General features: G+C 36.8%; 1 protein-coding gene across 2 annotated transcripts in view; it reads left to right on the plus strand.

Annotated features, from left to right (window-relative positions):
• ITFG1 (integrin alpha FG-GAP repeat containing 1) overlaps positions 1 to 21,872 on the plus strand; it is a 308,578-nt gene that overhangs the window by 86,412 nt on the left and 200,294 nt on the right. For both annotated transcript variants that reach the window (XM_055412847.2, XM_088830526.1), the window contains exon 8: positions 2,520 to 2,601. In XM_055412847.2, coding sequence (XP_055268822.1) covers positions 2,520 to 2,601 — 82 coding nt within the window. The remainder of the gene's footprint in view (positions 1 to 2,519; positions 2,602 to 21,872) is intronic.

A 21,872-nucleotide genomic window follows, 5' to 3' on the forward strand; every position in this document is an offset into this window, starting at 1 on the left:
AGTATGTACATTTTTTAAGCATAATGCTATTGCACACTTAATAGAGTACAGTGTAGTATAACTTTTACATTCACTGGGAAACCAGAATATTCCTGTGCCTTGGTTTATTACAATACTTAGTTTATTGCAGTGATCTTAACCAGAATTTGCCTGTATTTCCAAAATATGCCTGCATCTGGAAACCTTTATAAATATATTTTATTATGTTTAACAGAACTTCACAGGAGTAATTTAGTCATTTGAGCCAGTAGAATACTTTGATAGTCAGCTTTATGTTATATGCGGCTGATGTATTTTTAGAGTGGTTTTTCCACACATTCAAGAATAATTGTGTCTTCTTTGTACCTGATGCTATAATCTTTCTAGAATGCAAATTCATTTGACACTTCATTCACAAATTTGTCAACTTTGATTCATCATTAGTATAACATCAGGTACTCAGCAAGACTGGGGGGGGGGGGTATCCTAAGTTCTAAGACACTTACATAAATAAGATTTCCATAGAAAAATCTTTCAAAAATGTATCAGATACTTTAATAATGGTAGGAGAAACATGTTTCTGCATGTGGATGATGGAGAGTTAAAATGGCTGGAAAACTGCCTGTCACAAGACAAACGTTACTTACTCATGTTCCTCAGGCATTTAGTCTTAATGCTTTCTGAGTAGCATTGCCTGCCTCTGAAAGTGTTGGAGATTTCTTCAGAAATAACCTACAGATCTGCAGTATCTTTAGAGGAACAAAGGAGAAAAATGTTTTAAATTTTTTTAGTATTTTAAAATATATAGTTTTCTATATGAAGCATGTAAAAATCAGGGTTAATACATCAAATAGTTAAAAGAGAAATCAGTAGTAAGAGAAGAGCTTTAAAACTAAGGGCTCAAAACCGAAACTCAGCGTTTTAGTTTATTTTTCTTATGTTCTAATATAAAATTATAGAAAGGGAAGACAGTAATTTAAAGGAGTCCATATTATTTTTGTAAGCCAGACATTCTGTTTTGGTAAGAGTAACTGAAGCAAAAGATCTCTGATGAGTTCTCCTTTTTTCTTTAGCTTAGCCACCTCTGGTTAGGACACGTCAGCTGTTGTACTCCTTTGCTCCCTTTCTGATAGTGTTGGTAATGAATGAGCCATTAAAGATGAATATAATTCTCATCTCATTTAAATATCTTTACCTAATTAACCCCCAACAGAATCTTCTTTCTTGAAATCTGTAAAACATAGTATCTTTCCTACTTACTCATACCACTTATATGTTACCTTCAAAAATTCTCTTTTCTTGACTTATATCTTATCTTCCAGCTGGACTGTTAGCTCTTTCAGGTAGGAACTATTTTATATACTTCTTTGGACTTCCCTTGTGGCTCAGCTGGTAAAGAATCCACCTGCAATGCAGGAGACTAGAATTTGATCCCTGGGTTAAGAAGATCCCCTGGAGAAGGGAAAGGCTACCTACTGCAGTATTCTGGCCTGGAGAATTTCATGGACTGTATAGTCCATGGGGTTGCAAAGAGATGGACACGACTGAGCAACTTTCAGTTATATTCGCAAAACCTTCCATGGTACTTGAAAGTAGAAGATACTCATTCTGTCTGAAATTATGATGATGATTTAGGAAAGAGGGCTTCCCAAGTGGTGCTAGTGGTAAAGAACCTACCTTGCAATTCACGAAGCATAAGAGATGCCTTTCAGTTTCTGGATCAGGAATATACCCTGGAGAAGGAAGTGGCCACCCACTCCAGTATCCTTGCCTGGAAAATCCTATGGACACAGGAGCTTAGCGGGCTCTGGGTCTCAAAGAGTCGGACACGACTAAAGTGACTTAGCACACAGCACACACACATCATACCTGACGGTTTCACAGAAGTCTCAGTGGTAAAGAAATCACATGCCAAGCAGGAGATGCGGGTTCAGTCCCTGGATCAGGAATATCCCCCAGAGAATGAAAAGGCAACCCATTCCAGTATGTTTGCCTGGGAAATCCCATGGACAGAGGGGCCTGGTGGGCTACAGTCCATAAGGTGGCAAAGAGTCACCCGACTTAGTGACAGAGAGTAAAGAGAGAGAGAGAGATCATGCCTGAACTGACAGCATGGAAAGCACATCTCCAGATGCTCATCTTCAACTCACAGCAGTTTATTTCTTTTTATGATAAAAATGGAATAGAAAAGTGGGATAATTTTTTGGAGTACAAAAGTCTTAAGTTGTTTATTTCCCTGCTTTCCTTATGTTTTCCCTGCTTTCACTTTGTTTCAGAGGACCTACTGTATAGCTTAGGGAACTCTGCTCAGTGTTATATGGCAGCCTGGATGGGAGGGGGGTTTGGGAGAGAATGGACATATATGAATGGCAGTGTCCCTTTGCTGTCCACCCGAAGCTATCACAACATTGTCAATCAGCTATACTCCAATACAAAATAAAAAATTTAAAAAACAATAGTAAAATACAGTAGTAAAATTTTAAAATGCTTTGTTTCACACTTGAAAAATTATCTAATCCATAACTTTCTGCCTCTAACAGGATGGAAATTTCTCTCTCAGTACTGTTCTTGAAAAACCTCAAAATATGATGGTGGTGGGACAGTCAGCATTTGCCGACTTTGGTAAGATTGTTTTTGTCTTTGAAAGTCTCCCCGTATCTCTGACCTAGTCATATTAATTCTCTATATCTGAAAATAACTTTAGTATCTTCAGATCAATTACGGATATAAAAGATGCCTATCATAGGATTAGGACTTCCCAGGTGGCACAGTGATAAAGAATCTACTTTCTAATTCAAGAGACACAGGAGATTCACATTCAATCCCGGAGTCAGGAAGATCTCCTGGAGTAGGAAATGACAACCCACTCCAGTATTCTTGCCTGGAAAATCCCTTAGACAAAGGAGCCTGGCAGGCTACAGTCCATGGGGTAGCAAAGAGTTGGACACGACTTAGCAACTGAGCACACACATACACGCATCGTAGTATTGTAAGTGATGTATTTTCAGGTCTTTCCTATTGGGTTGGCCAAATTCCTTCAGTTTTTAAGTAAAAATACATTTCCATTTTTACCAGGAACTTACTGAACAGCATATTCACCTTTTTGTTCCACTACCTTCTGGCACTTTTCAAGAAACTTCATAATTCCACTTTCCCAAAACTTTTTCTTTTTGAGCAAAGAATTCTTCTAGGTGCCTTTTACAGTCTTCCAGGGAATTGAAATTTTTTCCTTTAAGAGAATTTTGTAAAGACTGAAATAAATGGAATTCCAAGGGTACAATATCTGGTGGATACAGCAGATGAATCAGAACTTCCCAGTCAAGCTGTAACAGTTTTTGCTAGGTCTTCAAAGAACATGCAGTCTTGCATTATCCTGATGGAATGTGTGTTTCTGTTGACTAGTCTGGATGCTTTTCTTCAAGTGCTTCTATCAGTTGGTCTAATGGGGAGCAGTACTTGTTGGGATTAATTGTTTGGTTTTCCAGAAGGAACTCATAATAGAAGACTCCCTTCCAATCCCACCACATACATAGCATCACCTTCTTTGGATGAAGAATGGCCTTTTGTGTGGTTGGCGGTGTTTCCTTTCACTTGCCTCATGATCTATTCTGTTCCCTGTTATTGTACACTATCCACTTTTCATTGCCCATCAACAGTTCATTTTAAAAACAGAACGTTTTTGTTATATTTAAGTAGAGAATTGCATGCAGAAATGTGGTCAGTGTTTTGGTTTTTTTTTTTTTTTTTTTTTCACTTAGCTGCAACTCAAACATGAAAGCAGTAACCACAACCAAGCTGGTGCAGATGATTTCCATTGCTTGATTTGGACTATTATTATTTTGGCCACCTTGTGCAGCATTCAGGATCCTGGTTTCCCACCCAGGGATCAAACTCATGCCCCCCACGCTTTGAAGTGTGGAATCTTAACACTAGACCTCCGGGGAAGTCTTGATTTGGGTATTTTGAGTATATCAGTTATCTCCTGTGAGGTATTACATTGATTGTTCTCAGTTAATGTCTCTATTTGATTGATGTCAGTGTCAACAGGTCTACCAGACCATGGCTCATTGTCCAATGAGAAATCTCTAGCATGAAATGTGTAAACCACGTTTGACATGTTCAGTCAGTCACAACACCTCAATACACTGCACAATTTTTTTTTTTTTGGCTTTTCAGCTCATTTTTACCTTTCTTGAAATAATAAAGTGTGATATACCAGAAATGTTGCTTGTTTTCTTCTGTCTTCAACTGGCACAATAAATCTAACAGAATTGTTTCAAATGAAGTTTATGATAACTAAGCACTATTAGAACCACCTTATGGACTGTTAGAACCATCTTATGGAAAAAGCTGAAGGACTATTTTGGCCAACCCAATACAATAAAGAACAATTTATGACGTGTTTAAATTACAGTTTGAATTTAAGGGACTCTTTGCAGGAGTAATCTGCAAAACAAGAATATCTACTGAAGAATATCAACTAGTAACTATCATAACATTTTTATGTAGATCCACATTATGAAACAATGAAAAAAAGTTGAAAAATTAACCTGACCTCTTGAAACTACTTGAATATTAAAAAACATTTGTGATTTACATCTGAATTCCAAAGAAGAGTAATATTTGTTATAAATCTCTACATTCCATAAGTGTCCACACAATATATCAGGTTTCAGTTCAGTTCAGTTCAGTCGCTCAGTCGTGTCCGACTCTCCGCGACCACATGAATCACAGCACGCCAGGCCTCCCTGTCCATCACCAACTCCCGGAGTACACTCAAACCCACGTCCACAGAGTCGGTGATGCCATCCAGCCATCTCATTCTCTGTCGTCCCCTTCTCCTCCTGCCCCCAACCTTTCCCAGCATCAGAGTCTTTTCCAGTGAGTCAACTCGTCGCATGAGGTGGCCAAAGTATTGCAGTTTCAGCTTTAGCATCAGTCCCTCCAATGAACATCCAGGATTGATCTCCTTTAGAATAGACTGGTTGGATCTCCTTGCAGTGTAAGGGACTCTCAAGAGTCTTCTCCAACACCACAGTTCAAAAGCATCGATTCTTCGGCGATCAGCTTTCTTCACAGTCCAACTCTTAGAACCTCCAAAACATATGTGGCTCTTTCATCGTTTGTCAGGGTTATTATCAAAAGGACTTTAGTGTTAGTTGAGAAAATGGTCTAGATAGCCACTGCTAAGAATCCACAGCTCACTCCCATCCTGTTTTTCCTTCATTCTACAAGCACCTCAGCCTGTTCCTCAAAATGCAAGTGACACCTTCCTACCTAGAAAGGCTTCAGTTTATTTATTTATAAAATGAAAACGATTATAACCACCCCACAAGGCTACTGTGAATAACATAAAGTGAGTAAAGCACAGTGTCAGGTCCACAGTATTTAACACAGAAAATTATTGTATAATCTGAGTCTTTTTATTGGACATGTTTGGTCTTGTTGTTCTTGCTGCTTTTTGCTCAGCTGACTAAATCAGCTCCTTGTTTAGTGTCAGTAGGAGGTTTGATAGTGTTATTTGATGAAACTTTCAGCGTGTGGTTAGGATCCTCCAAATCACAGATATTTATTTTCTGACTGTATGTTTTGTATGATGCAGTGCTTTGCCTATAACAAAGTTGTAAGTAACTTTAAAGATTTTTTTAATTGTACTAATGATAAACATAGACATTTACCTGTTTGTAGTGTTTCAATGTGCAGAATATAGGATACAGTTAACTAAATATAACTTTGTCCCCTTTCCCATAAAGTTTTTCATAACTTTGTGTAATATATCAGTAAACTTTTACATATATCAGTAAATTTTAAATAGCCCACACTGTCTTTTTAAAACTTGAAATATCTTTAGCTGGGTATTATCAAAAACAAGACTACTTATGACTCCAAACAGGTGGCATTGAATAAGGTTATGAATATTAATATATAAAAATAGGCACTTTCATATGCATTTGACTATGTCTGTGATATGCATCCTGCCCTCCATCCTCCACCCCTCCCACTCCTTTTGAACCAAGGTGCAAGGAAAATGATTGACAGCCAAAAAGGCAGTAAGGTATCAGAAATTTGCCATTCATAGGAAAAAAAAAAAAAAAACACACGCTTAAATAAATGATATAGCTCACAGGAAGAATCCTATACCGAAAGGAGTTTTTTAAATGGCTCCCAGCTCCCTTAAGCTGTCTAGGAACAGAAGATTTTTGGGTATTGTTTTTTAACCTATGGTAAAGTTTTTAGCTTCCAATATAAAATATTTTTTCAGTTAAGTCGCTCAGTTGTGTCCGACTCTTTGCAACCCCATGAATTTCATCACGCCAGGCCTACCTGTCCATCACCAACTCCCGGAGTTCACCCAAACTCATAGGCATCAAGTTGGTGATGCCATCCAGCCATCTTATCCTCTGTCATCCCTTTCTCCTTCTGCCCCCAATCCCTCCCAGCATCAGTCTTTTCCAATGAGTCAACTCTGAGCATGAGGTGGCCAGAGTATTGGAGTTTCAGCTTTAGCATCAGTCTTTCCAGTGAACACCCAGGACTGATCTCCTCTAGGATGGACTGGTTGGATCTCCTTGCAGTCCAAGGGACTCTCAAGAGTCTTCTCCAACATCACAGTTCAAAAGCATCAATTCTTCGGCGATCAGCTTTCTTCACAGTCCAACTCTCACATCCATACATGACCACTGGAAAAACTATAGCCTTGACTAGACGGACCTTGTTGGCAAAGTAATGTCTCTGCTTTTTAATATGCTGTCTAAGATATCAAAAAACCTACTCTAAATTTAGGCTTTGCTGGATAGTAATAGGGAGGGAGAGAGGATGATTTGGAATCAAATCAGGAATTTTTTCGAGTAAAACAAGGAAATAGTTATTCATACTTAAGATAACATTATCTTTTCCCTTTGTAAGACAAAGAAATACTTTCCCAGAAATTAAATAAAGCTATGAAATTTTACATAGGCAATAAAAATAATTATAAAATTCTTTTAGGAGAGAAGAGAAGAAAAGTACGTTGTGCAATATGATTATCTTAAAAAAATCAAACTAAGGACTTCCCTGGTGGTCCAGTGGCTAAGACTCTGGGCTCCTAATGCAAGGGGCCTGGGTTTGCTCCCTGGTTTGGGAACTAGATCCCACATGCCACAATTAAAAGATTCTGCATTCTGCAGTTAAGACCCTGTGTAGCCAAAGAAATCATAATTTTAAAAAAAATAATCAGAATAGTATGGAATATATCAAAATAATAATAATGGTTGTGTTAAAAGTAGGATAATAGATTATCTTATTACCTGTTTTCCAAATTTTCTGTTGTGTGGTTCGATTAATAATAAAAAAGTAAATTATGGAAGGATACTAGTCAATTATACCAAGAAAGAAACCAAGGTATGTACTTAAAGTGTTTAGATTTTGTTATCATACTTCCTCTAACTTCATATATAATTGACTCTATCCTCTTAGTTGCATGAACAACTCCTTCAGAGAAGGTTATGTACTTTCTTGCAGTCTTTAACTCCTACAGCTTTGTAAGTATAGTGTCCCTAAGTATTCATTGGGAATTGGTTCTAAGACTACCCCCCCACCACCAGTTCCCCACAACTACTGCCAGATACCCAAATCCAGAGATATTCAAGTCCCTTATACTGTAGAAAATTACATACATAGTACAGTTAGACCTCCATTGCTGTGGCTTCTGCAGTTGGTTGAATGGATGCAGAAGCCATGGATCTATACAGCCAGCTGTACCTTTTTAAATAAACTTCAGAAAGTAAAGTTAAAATTTTCTGCTGTGATGAAATATACAGAAGGAAATTCTTTTAGGACATAGAATAGGAATTCAGGGGAAGATCATTAGGATCTCTGAGATACCTGAGATTATTATATCAAGAGAGGTAGATTTAAACAGTTTCAAAATAATGGACTTTTCTTGGGATGAAAACCAGTCAAGAGACAGGTTGGGGATGAGGTGTTAAAAGCATGAGCTAACTGTATCAGTGGTTGGAGGGACAGATGTGAGAAACTTTACAAAGAAAGAATCGGTAAATGTAGAGATTGGTTTGACACTAGAAGGAGTGTAAAAAAAAATATTGCCTCTGAATGACTAAAAGAATCATTATATTCTCTACTATTTTTCACAGCGACAGGTAAAGAGAAGAGTAAACTAGCTATTAGGGTACTTTAAAGTCATTACTTTAATAATGCTAGTAAGACAGCAAAGCTGAAAGAAACATTTATGAAATATAAGTTCAGTAATACAACCAAAGTAAGTTTGAAAATCCTCCAAGACCTGAATGAGCCCTCCAAGAAAGAGAGTAGGAATAGAGTTTGACAAGAATAAGGAGGAAGTAAAAGGATCACTAAAAGGTGGTCAGAAAGTTTTGATGATATTTAAAAGGTGGTGCCCAAAAGGTGTCATTTACAGAGCTCTTTAGCAGTTCTTGAGTCATAAAAGTCAGCCAATAAACAGTTGCTGGTGCAGGTTACTAGCTGGGCCCTGGCCTCACGCTTGGGATGTCTGCAATCCATAAATGCCTCTGCTGCTGCTAAGTCACTTCAGTCGTGTCCGACTCTGTGTGACTCTACTAATAGTTAATCAGTCATCTTCCAGAAAACATGTTTTGTGTCAAACTATTATATCACTCTTTTAAACTGTATGTTAAAGTTAAATGTTTTTCTAGGTACACTCAGAATATCAAAGTCTAGAATTTCAACAGATAAGGTAGTAGTTCTTTATTAAATTACATAAGACAAAAAAGTCAAGAAAAGTAAGGCTTATTTTTTCTATCAAAAAATTACATACAACCAGATTTAGTGCCAAATGTAACAGAAATCAATGAAAAGATATAAAACTGAAGGGGGAACAGAAGCATTAACAAAATGTCAGAATTTCCTATAGATTGAATATTTTAAATTTCACGATATACATGGATTTATATATCCAAATCTAACCCTTGTGTACTAGATTATCATAAAGGGATCACACTTTATTCTTCAAGTGAGGGAAGAATACTGGCATGCTGACAAAGCCTGGGAATTATCCATCAGGCCTAATTAATCCTAAAAATAATAAAGAAGTAAATGAAAACAGAAAACTTTGTCATCTGTGAAAGTAACTAACGTATTGGAAAGTATTGAACCCCTTAAATTGTGTCATGTATGATTGAAACCAAATCTTATTCATTGAGTATCCCAGTTGTCTAATACAGTAAATAATAAGCAACATAAAGTAAAGGAGAAAGGGAGCAAAACCCCATAATCAGATTATTTTATGAAGTTTTTATGCTGCTTGATAAAAATTCAGAGTTTAATTCCAAATTAACCATAAAGTGTTAGTTGCTTATTCGTGTCCAACTCTGATCTCATGGGCTGTGGCCTGCTAGGCTCCTCTGTCCATGGAATTCTCCAGGCAAGTATATGGAGTGGGTAGCCATTCCCATCTCCAGGGGTCTTCCCAACCTAGGGATTGAACCCAGTTCTCCTGCACTGTGGGCAGATTCTTTATGGTCTGAGCCACCAGGGAAGCCTAGGTATTTCATTATTTTTGATGTGATGGTAAATGAGATTGTTTCTTTAATTTCTCTTTCTTTTGTTGTTAGTGTATAGAAATGCAAAAGATTTCAATATATTAATTTTGTATTCAGCAACTTTACCGAATTCTTTGATGAGCTCTAATAGTTTTCTGGTAGCAGCCTTAGGATTTTTAGGATTTTCTATGTATAGTAGCATGTCATCTGCATACTGACAGTTTTACTTCTTCTTTTCCAATTTGGAATCCTTTAGTTTCTTTCTCTGATGACCATGGATTTGCCATGCCTTCTGAATCTACGTTGAATAATAGTAATGAGAGTGAACATTTGTTTCTGGTCTAAGAGGAAGTACTTTCCGTTTTTCACCAATGAGTGTAATGTTTGTTGGATTTATTGTGTATGGCCTTTATTATGTTGAGGTAGGTTCCGTCTATGCCCACTTTCTGGAGCGTTTTTATCGTAAATAGGTGTTTAATTTTGTTGAAAGCTTTTTCTGCATCTATTTATGTAATCATATAGTTGTTATTCTTCATTTGTTAATATGATGTATAACATTGATTAGCAGATATTAAAGATCCCTTGTATCCCTGGGATCTCACTTGATCATGGTGTATGATATTTTTAATGTATTATTAGATTCAGATCACTGGTATTCTGTTGAGAATTTTTGCATCTCTGTCATCAGTGATACTGGCCTGAAATTTCCCTTTTTTATAGTATCTTTGTCTGGTTTTCATATCAGGCTAATGTTAACCTCGTAGAATGAGTTTGGGAGTGTTCATTCCTCTGTAATTTTTTGGAAATAGTTGGAGAAGGATAGGTGTTAATTCTTCTCAAAATCTTTGATAGAATTCACCTGTAAAGCCTTCTGCTCCTGGACTTTTGCTTGTTGGGAGTTTTATAATCATAGTTTCAATTTCAGTGCTTGTGATTGTTCTGTTCATATTTTTTATTACTTCCTGGTTAAATCTTGAGAGATCGTACCCTTCTAAGAATATGTCCATTTCTTCCAGGCTGTCCATTTTATTGACTTATAGTTGCTTGTAGTAGTCTCTTATGATCCTTTGTATGTTTTTGTTGTCCATGTTAACTTCTTCTGTTTCTTTCTGATTTTATTGATTTTAGTCCTCTCCCTGTTTTTCTTGATGAGTCTGGCTGAAGGTCTATCAATTTTATTTTCTCAAAGAGCCAGCTTTTAGTTTCATTGATCTTTTCTGTTGTTTTCTTGGTCTTTGTGCCTGCCTTTTATTTCTGCTCTGATTTTTATTGCTTTTTTTTTTTATTTTTTTTTATTTTTTTTATATCTAAAAAAGAATTTTATTAAAAAAGCACAAATGCAAAGAAATGAACAGAGGAAAATTTATGCGTCGAACCTGGACTGGTCACTTATGATAATATACATGCTACAATTCCATTCTCTCCAATCATTCCACCTTCACCCTCTCCCACAGAGTCCCAAAGACTGTTCTAAATGCCTCTGTCTCTTTTGCAGTCTCTTATACAGGGTTCAGGTTACCATTTTTCTAAATTCCATATATATACGTTAATATACGGTATTGATGTTCTTCTTTCTGGCTTACTTCACTCTGTATAATTGGCTCCAATTTCATCCACCTCATTAAAACTGACTCAAATGCATTCTTTTTGATGGCTGAGAAATACTCCATTGTGTATATGTACCAAAGCTTTCTTATCCATTCATCTGCAGATGGACATCTAGGTTGCTTCCATGTCCTGGCTATTATAAACAGTGCTGCAATGAACATTGGAGTACATGTGTCTCTTTCAATTCTGGTTTCCTCGGTGTGTATGCCCAGGAGTGCGATCGCTGGATCATATGGCAGTTCTATTTCCAGTTTTCTGAGGAATCTCCACACTGTTCTCCATAGTGGCTGCACCAGTCTGCATTCCCACCAACAGTGTAAGAAGGTTCCCTTCTCTCCACACCCTCTCCAGCACTTATTGCATGTAGACTTTTGGATAGCAGCCATTCTGACTGGTGTGAAATGGTATCTCATTGTGGTTTTGATTTGCATTTCTCTGATGATGAGGGATGTTGAGCATTTTTTCATGTGTTTGTTAGCCATCTTTATGTCTTCTTTGGAGAAATGTCTGTTTAGTTCTTTGGCCCATTTTTTGATTGGGTCACTTAGTTTTCTGGAATTAAGCTGCAGGAGCTGCTTGTATAATTTGGAGATTAATCCTTTATCAGTTGCTTCATTTGCTATTATGTTCTCCCATTCTGAAGGCTGTCTTCTCACCTTGCTTAGAGTTTCCTTTGCTGTGCAGAAGCTTTTGATTTTAATTAGGTCCCATTTGTTTATTTTTGCTTTTATTTCCAATATTCTGGGAGGTGGGTCTTGGAGGATCCTGCTGTGATTTATGTCGGAGAGTGTTTTGCCTACGTTCTCCTCTAGGAGTTTTATAGTTTCTGGTCTTACATTTAGATCTTTAATCCATTTTGAGTTTATTTTTGTGTATGGTGTTAGGAAGTGTTCTAGTTTCATTCTTTTACAAGTGGCTGACCAGTTTTCCCAGCACCACTTGTTAAAGAGACTGTCTTTTCTCCATTTTATATTCTTGCCTCCTTTGTCGAAGATAAGGTGTCCATAGGAGCGTGGGTTTATCTCTGGGCTTTCTATTTTGTTCCATTGATCTATATTTCTGTCTTTATGCCAGTACCATACTGTCTTGATGACTGTGGCTTTGTAATAGAGCCTGAAGTCCGGCAGGTTAATTCCCCCAGTTCCATTCTTCTTCCTCAAGATTGCTTTGGCTATTCGAGGTTTTTTGTATTTCCATACAAATTGTGAGATTATTTGTTCTAGTTCTGTGAAAAATATTGTTGGTAGCTTGATAGGGATTGCATTGAATGTATAAATTACTTTGGGTAGTATACTCATTTTTACAATATTTCTTCTTCCAATCCACGAACACGGTATATTTCTCCATCTATTCATGTCCTCTTTTACTAACAAGTATGAAAGGGGAAATTAACAATAACACAATAATAGTGGGAGATTTTAACACCCCACTTACATCTATGGATAGATCAACTAAACAGAAAATTAACAAGGAAACACAATCTTTAAATGATATAATAGAAGAGTTAGACCTAATAGATATCTATAGGACATTTCACCCCAAAACAATGAATTTCACCTTTTTCTCAAGCGCACACGGAACCTTTTCCAGGATAGATCACATCCTGGGACATAAATCTAGCCTTGGTAAATTCAAAAAAATTGAAATCATTCCAAGCATCTTTTCTGACCACAATGCAGTAAGATTAGATCTCAATTACAGGAGAATAACTGTTAAAAGTGCCAACATATGGAGACTGAACAACACGCTGCTGAATAATGAACTAATCATAGAAGAAATCAAAAGAGACATCAAAATATGCATAGAAATGAATGAAAATGAAAACACAACAACCCAAAACTTCTGGGACATTGTAAAAGCAGTGCTAAGGGGGAAGTTCATAACAATACAGGCATACCTCAAGAAACAAGAAAAAAGTCACCTAAATAACCTAACTCTACATCTAAAGCAACTAGAAAAGGAAGAAATGAAGAACCCCAGGGTCAGTAGAAGGAAAGAAATCATAAAAATTAGGGCAGAGATAAATGCAAAAGAAACAAAAGAGACCATAGCAAAAATCAACAAAGCCAAAAGCTGGTTCTTTGAGAAGGTGAATAAAATTGACAAACCACTAGCCAGACTCATCAAGAAACAAAGGGAGAAGAACCAAATCAATAAAATTAGAAATGAAAATGGAGAGATCACAACTGACAACACAGAAATACAAAGGATTATTAGAGAATACTATCAGCAATTATATGGCAATAAAATGAATAACCTGGAAGAAATGGACAAATTCCTAGAAAAGTACAACTTTCCAAAACTGAACCAGGAAGAAATAGAAAATCTGAACAAACCCATCACAAGCACGGAAATTGAAACTGTAATCAAAAATCTCCCAGCAAACAAAAGCCCAGGTCCAGACGGCTTCACAGCTGAATTCTACCAAAAATTTAGAGAAGAGCTAACACCTATTCTACTCAAACTCTTCCAGAAAATAGCTGAGGAAGGGAAACTTCCAAACTCATTCTATGAGGCCACCATCACCCTAATCCCAAAACCTGGTAAAGACCCCACAAAAAAAGAAAACTATAGGCCAATATCACTGATGAACATAGATGCAAAAATCCTTAACAAAATTCTAGCAATCAGAATCCAACAACACATTAAGAAGATCATACATCATGACCAAGTGGGCTTTATCCCAGGAATGCAAGGATTCTTCAATATACGCAAATCAATCAACGTAATACACCACATTAACAAACTGAAAAATAAAAATCATATGATTATCTCAATAGATGCAGAGAAAGCCTTTGACAAAATTCAACATCCATTTTTGATAAAAACTCTCCAGAAAGTGGGAATTGAAGGGACATACCTCAACATAATAAAAGCTATATATGACAAACCCACAGCAAACATTATCCTCAATGGTGAAAAACTGAAAGCATTTCCCCTAAAGTCAGGAACAAGACAAGGGTGCCCACTCTCACCACTACTCTTCAACATAGTTCTGGAAGTTTTGGCCACAGCAATCAGAGCAGAAAAAGACATAAAAGGAATACAAATTGGAAAAGAAGAAGTAAAGCTTTCACTGTTCGCTGATGACATGATCCTCTACACAGAAAACCCTAAAGACTCTACCAGAAAACTACTAGAGCTAATCAATGATTACAGCAAAGTTGCAGGATATAAAATCAACACACAGAAATCCCTTGCATTCCTATACACTAATAATGAGAAAATAGAAAGAGAAATTAAGGAAACTATTCCATTCACTGTTGCAATGAAAACAATTAAATACTTAGGAATATATCTACCTAAGGAAACAAAAGACTTGTACAAAGAAAACTGATTTTTATTGCTTTCCAGCTACTAACACTGGGTTTTGTTTCTTCTCTCTCTAGTTGCTTTCAGTGTAAGGTTAGGTTCTTTATTTGATGTTTTTCTTGGTGTAAGATTGTATTTACATAAGCTTCCCTTTTAGAATTGCTTTTGCTGCATCCCATAGGTTCTAGATCATTGTGTTTTCGTTGTCATGTGTCTCTAGGTATTTTTAATTTCCTATTTGATTTCTTCAATGATCCATTGTTTGTTTAGTCACAGACTGTTTAGCCTCCTTGTGTTTCTTCTTTTTTACAGTTTGTTTTCAGTTATTGATTTCTAATCCAATAATGCTATTCTCAGAAGGGATGCTTGATATGATTTCAATTTTCTTAAATTTACTGTGACTTCATTAGTGACCCAAGATGTAATCTATCCTGGAGAATGTTTTGTGTGCACTTGAGAAGGAAGTGTATTCTGCTGCTTTCGGATGGAATATCTAATATGTCAATTAAGGCTTGTGTTTCCTTATTAATTTTCTGTCTGGATGATCTGTCCATTGGTGTAAGTGGGTGTTAAAGTGCCCCACTCATAATCTATTTTACACAGGTATTTTAAAAATCAAATGCCTTCAAAGAAACGGATGACTTTATTACAAAAGAGGTTGTATAGGGTAAAGTTCTAGGTATTGTGCTTTCTGGGCTCGGTTTCATTTTTTGAGTTATTTAAGACTACTTTTCATTCCAAAGACTTAATAATGAACTTTTGTTTTTTGTTTTCTATAGTTGAAAATTGGGTGCTCTTTTGTGAAGTAGCCTTATTTATTTTTTCACTAAAAGGGACCCTGAATTATAGCTGACATTTATCAATAAAAGAAGTTTCAGATTTTCCCTCTTAAATGTACTTAGCACCTTCATCACCATTCAGAAATTATCAAGTAGATAGAAGTACCTTATACTTCAGTATATAGAATATGGATAACTAGATGTAAGTGCTGGATTCAAGGAATTTGAAATATAATTCATAAAATACCTTGACTTTTATGGTACAGACATACCAGCTCAGTCAAATAGTTGATTCTATTCTTTAAAACTTTGTAGGTATCAGTTTTTCTTCCATTCAGCTTTTTTCATGTTTTGTACTGGAAGATGTACAAGATGTTAACCAATTCAAAAATACCTTTTTTTTGAGTGCCTACTCTTTAGACTATTCTAGATGCTAGGCATGTAGCCATGAATGAAGCATATAAAAACCTTGCTTTCATGAAGTTTAAACTCTGTTGAAGAAGGAAAACCAGTAAGAAGTTAGTATTTTTATAAAATGTTAAAAGAGTTTTGAACAGATAAAAGTAGTGTAAGAGAAACTGAGAAGACCTGTTTACCATAGCTGATTGGAGGTCATATTTGACCTTCGAGTTGGTTGAAGTCACAGGAGATCTTGGAAGAATGACAGAGGTAACACCTAAATGTACGTTCAAGGTACAAAAAGAAGAAAGGCACTTGGCCAAGTCTTTAGGGAATTGAGAACCAAGGTAAGAAATTTGGGTTTTATTCTAGATATAATTGGGAGCTTCAAGGGAACTTAATAGGACATGTAATTAGTCAAGCAGTATTTTGGACATAAGTTTGCAATGTGTGTTAGACACTAGAATGTTATACATGTGGGAGATACAAGCTCTGAAGAGACACAGAGTTAGATATCACTATGTCCTTATTTAAATACCTTTTAGAAGGTGGATAATGGATAAAGGGGTACCTTCCCAGAGTATCCCACCTTTCTTCCTAAAACTAAAACTGTAACTTATCCAGCCACGGTGAGTGGCTTCTTTGGTATTCTTCAAACAGGCCAGGCACAGTTTCCCCCTAAGGGCTTTTTCCTCTGCGTGGAATGCTCTTTCTCTGGATATTCCTCATGGTTCAACTCCCTTATCACCTTCTGCTGCTGCTGCTGCTAAGTCACGTCAGTCGTGGCCGACTCTGTGCGACCCCATAGACGGCAGCCCACCAGGCTCCCCCGTCCCTGGGATTCTCCAGGCAAGAACACTGGAGTGGGTTGCCATTTCCTTCTCCAATGTGTGAAAGTGAAAAGTGAAAGTGAAGTCGCTCAGTCGCGTCCCACCCCCTGCGACCCCACGGACTGCAGCCCACCAGGCTCCTTCTAGTCCCACTTAAATGTCCCCTTCTCCAGACCTTCCCTGACCACTCTATTTAAATTTGTAACCGCTGCCCTGACGCTCCTGACCCCTTTCCCTCTTTACTTTTTCCATTGCATTTATCACTATCTGACATAACACGGATCTGACATCACATCTGTTTTTACTTAGGTACTCCATTGGTGTGTTTTGTTCACTGTTACATCTCTTGCCTTGCAACAGTTCTAGTCACATTGTGAACACTCAGTAAATAATTTTGAACGTGGAGCTTAATTTTTAAAAATCTTAATTTATTTCACCATTTGGTTTTTAATAATTGATCCCAAATTGAAGACATGTCTTAAATATCTTCAGCCATAATCCTAAACCCAGACTTCTTCATGTTATTCACATGATGAGGACAGATTAACATTACTTTTGCTCATTCTGATTAAAGTTAAGTGATTGAATTAAAAATTGTTCTAAATCTCTAAAATAGACGGATGTTGATTTCAGTAGGAGACATCCTAGGTCCTTGTAAATTTTAATTCTTAGTCTTCGTATTTCCATTTTTCTAATTCCTGAACGTTGACAACATACATTACCTGTACTGTTTATATTATTTAACATTTAAAGAGACCATTGTATTTGCATGGTTTCTGAATATTCTGTTGACTCTTCATAGTATCAATTTGTTCTGACATGATCAGAGTAAAAGCAACCAATTGAAGTAGTTCTCTCTCTCTAACCTACCAGCATGACCTACCCCTATTTCACCAAAGAAAGACCATACTATTGTAAATTTTTGATAAATCTTTCTATGGACATGTTACCATAAGAGATGGGAAGTAAATAGGCATTCTTAGAATACTCTTCTAATGTGCATCTAGTTCATTAGTATTTCCTTTTCATTCCATGTCACTGTGGCTATTGCATTACAATGGTTGCCATAGCAAAATTGATTAGTCCCTGAGTTTTATTTCTAGCGAAGACTATAAGACATCTATCGTTGTGAGTCACAGATGCCAGATGTGATTTTGATAAATATTTTGAATGCTTTTTGATTGGAAATGGTAATTTATATACAAATTATAAAATTGCTACTCCTGAGTCTTGATTTTATACATACTCAGTATTCAAAGCAGACTAAGCTATACTCCACTTTTATTTAAGATTACAAATATGAGGAAAAACTAGGACCCTGAGTCCATGAAGGTTTTTTTTGTCTAAGTTTTATATGATAGATTCTCGCCTTTGTAGGTAAGGGGGTTTTGGGTTTTGTTTTGTTTTTTTTTTTTTGGTACAGCTGTCTTTCTGACTTACTAAATTCTCATACTGTTCTTTTAATTTTTCAAAGGTGCATGGTATTATGAGTATATAATGATTTCTGTGAAAATTAAATTTAAAGCACTTAAAGAGTCCATAAGATAGTGTTATATTTTACATTATCACATTACTGTTTTGTAATTTAGCAGGTTTTTTTTTTTTAAGCTAATTGGGACACTTGTCTCTCTCAGCCTGCCCTAATTAATAAATAGAATGGATCTCTGATAACTGGAGCAATCCATGTAACTGATCTATGATTTTCATCATGCATTTATCTCTTTGTTGGTTGATTGCCACATTATTGGGGAAATGGTTACTGCAGAATCTTTCCGATTCTTAGACCTTCCAGTTACATACAGCCTGGGAAAAACTAAAATAGTGAAATTTATTCCTCTCTGATACCTTACACCTGAGGGGAATTCCCCCAATCAGAGCTGCTGCTGCTGCTGCTGCTAAGTCACTTCAGTCGTGTCCGACTCTGTGTGACCCCATAGACGGAAGCCCACCAGGCTCCCCCGTCCCTGGGATTCTCCAGGCAAGAACACTGGAGTGGGTTGCCATTTCCTTCTCCAACGTGTGAAAGTGGAAAGTGAAAAGTGAAAGTGAAGTCGCTCAGTCGTGTCCGACCCTTAGCGACCCCACGGACTGCAGCCTACCAGGCTCCTCCATCCATGGGATTTTCTAGGCAATAGTACTGGAGTGGCTTGCCATTGCCTTCTCCGCCCAATCACAGCAGTATAGAGTAATATACTCTCAGAGCCTGAGAGTAAATTGTGAAGATTCTCTTTATAAATGTACTACGACATTTTCAAGTAACCCAGGCTTCCATTTCAACCTTATTTTCTTTGCATCTCTGCATTTTCGTTCTGTGTAAATAGATAAGCAAAAGCAGAGATGTGCATCTTGGATATAGGTAAGTATACAGTTCTCTGTGCTTAACCTTCACCGTCTAAAGAATTGAGTGATGGGTTGGATAGATCGATATGTGATGGATAGATGGATAAAAAGCTTGTTTGCTACTTATCCCTTGTCCAGAGCAATCCATTCCCTTAATGAGTCTCACAGAGTAATCACGTTTTTCTGTTCTGTTCCATGATAGCAAGTCAGTACCCTTTTATTTCTGCTGTACTAACAGACAAATGGACATTATCTGTTCCTGACTTGCCCCTGCCTATAATTATACCCCAAATAACTAATGTATTCTTAGTTGATTTAATCAATAGAAAAGTTTCAGAGTTTTGTTAATCAGTGACATTAAGGATTTAGCAGTTTAGTACTTTTCAAATATTTGTTTACCTCTTTTTCATAATACTTAACAGTTTCTTATTATTTGGCAGGAACTCTTTTACACATTGTGTGTTTTACCTTCATCTCAGTTAATCTTCCCAAAACTCTCTGAGGTGAGCAAATTATTTACCCTTGATATACAGATGTGATAACAGTGGTTCAGATGTTAAGAAACTTGCCTAAGGGGACAAAATTAAGAAGTAGTAGAGCTGGAGTGTGACCTTTGCCTGTGTCTCACGTACTGTGAGACACTCCTGCATTAGTTCTTAAAACGTGTGAGCATCCTTTGTTGATGTTCTCCAACAGTGACCTCTTGGTAAGCCCTGTTTTGGTTTTTTAAAACCATGTATCGTGTTGATAGTGGATCTTTTCCTTCTGCTCCCTGCAAGATAGCTTTTCCCTTATTACTTTTAGAATTTTTATACTGTCTGATATTTTGTGATTATCCATCTCAAAACTTTGGTTTTATGTGTGTGTGTGTGTATATATATGCATATATATATCAATATATATCAATAATTCTAAACTATATAATGTTGTAGATTTCAGAAAATATCAAAACCAGGCATTAGTGATTTTGATACAAAATTCACTATGTAAAAATATCTCTTGTATTAAGATAGCTCTTCAGAATATTACTTTATCAACTATAATAAACTTATAGTTTTTATTCAGATGAAGTCATTCTGCTGTTGAGTTCTAAGAATATGTGGGAGATCATTTCCTAGAAATAAGCTCCTTGATTTCTCTTTGATTTTGATTTTTCTCCCTACCCTAGATGTTTGCAGTTTTGTAGCCACATATTTGTATTTTTCAATCAGTTTTTAGAACTCTGGCTCACTTCCAAATTGTGACTCATCATTTGAAACCAGGATCCCTCTAAATTTATGTGAACAAATTCTTTCTTAAACATTCACTAATACAGGTATAAACATTCTTTATGTCATATTCTAGTTCATATTTTTTAAATCAAGATTATTTTTTGCCTCATACATATTTTTCTATTCTCCTTTGTTTGAAGTAGCAGTCTTTGTTTGAAAGATCTGCTTATATCTGGCATGTGTTAAAGATGTCAGTTAAGTCTCCTACTTCTTATAATCTTCTCAAAATAAGCTGCTAGTTTTAAAAGTAGCATATTTCATGATGAAAAGTTAAGGCAGCAGAGAAAGGAATGTAATACATGGTTTAAAAAGAACTTCACTGTTTGAAATCAATCACCAACTCAGTAAAAGTGGTTGACGGCTTATAGAGTAAGTATATTTTTTATTTTAAATCTATTGCAATGTTTATAGCAATTAGTAATATTTTGCTACTGAAGATTTGTTATAGGCTTCAGATCCGCATAGATCTAGATTCAACTTTCGGTGCTGGGTAAGTCATTCAAAATCTTTAACCAACTATTTCCTTATGTATACTGTGAGGTTATCACTAGGTTGTGATAAACATAAAACGGTATTGTAGATGCTTTAGTACCTTGGCATTACATGCTGAATAAATGAGAGCTCCAACAGTAATAATGTTTTAGACCATTTACTTATAGTTTAATATCCTCTTTATTCAGTATATTCTTTAAAAGAGTAATTCAAAATCTTCCTTTAGAGCCTTTCTTCTTTCCACTCTGCCACTCGCAGTACATATATCTAAACTTCTTCCTCTTCACTGCCTCATACTCCTCAAACCACCAAAACTCATGGAGTTTTAACCTCCTTCATATCTCTTAAAACTGTCTTCAGTTCAGTTCAGTTGCTCAGTCGTGTCCGACTCTTTGAAACCCCATAAATCACAGCACGCCAGGCCTCCCTGTCCATCACCAACTCCCGGAGTTCACTCAAACTCATGTCCATCGAGACAGTGATGCCATCCAGCCATCTCATTCTGTCGTCCCATTCTCCTCCCGCCCCCAATCCCTCCCACGATCAGTCTTTTCCAGTGAGTCAACTCGTCACATGAGGTGGCCATAGTATTGGAGTTTCAGCTTTAGCGTCAGTTCTCCCAACGAACACCCAGGACTGATCTCCTTTAGAATGGACTGGTTGGATCTCCTTGCAGTCCAAGGGACTCTCAAGAGTCTTCTCCAGCACCACAGTTCAAAAGCATCAATTCTTCGACGATCAGCTTTCTTCACAGTCCAACTCTCACTTCCATACATGACGACGGGAAAAACCATAGCCTTGACTAGGCGGACCTTGGTTGGCAAAGTAATGTCTCTGCTTTTTAATATACTATCAAGGTTGGTCATAACTTTCCTTCCAAGGAGTAAGCGTCTTTTAATTTCATGGCTGCAGTCAGCATCTGCAGTGATTTTGGAGCCAAAAAAAAAATAAAGTCTGACACTGTTTCCACTGTTTCCCCATCTATTTCCCATGAAGGGATGGGACCAGATGCCATGATCTTTGTTTTCTGAATGTTGAGCTTCAAGCCAACCTTTTCACTCTCCTCTTTCACTTTCATCAAGAGGCTTTTGAGTTCCTCTTCACTTTCTGCCATAAGGGTGCTGTCATCCGCATATCTGAGGTTATTGATATTTCTCCCGGCAATCTTGATTCCAGCTTGTGCTTCTTCCAGCCCAGCCTTCCTCATGATGTACTCTGCATATAAGTTAAATAAGCAGGGTGACAATATACAACCTTGACGTACTCCTTTTCCTATTTGGAACCAGTCTGTTGTTCCATGTACAGTTCTGACTGTTGCTTCCTGACCTGCATATAGTTTTCTCA

This window comes from Moschus berezovskii, chromosome 22, assembly GCF_049115385.1.
Source record: "Moschus berezovskii isolate FMDL1 chromosome 22, NW_MosBer_1.0, whole genome shotgun sequence".
Taxonomy (NCBI): Eukaryota; Metazoa; Chordata; class Mammalia; order Artiodactyla; family Moschidae; genus Moschus; species Moschus berezovskii.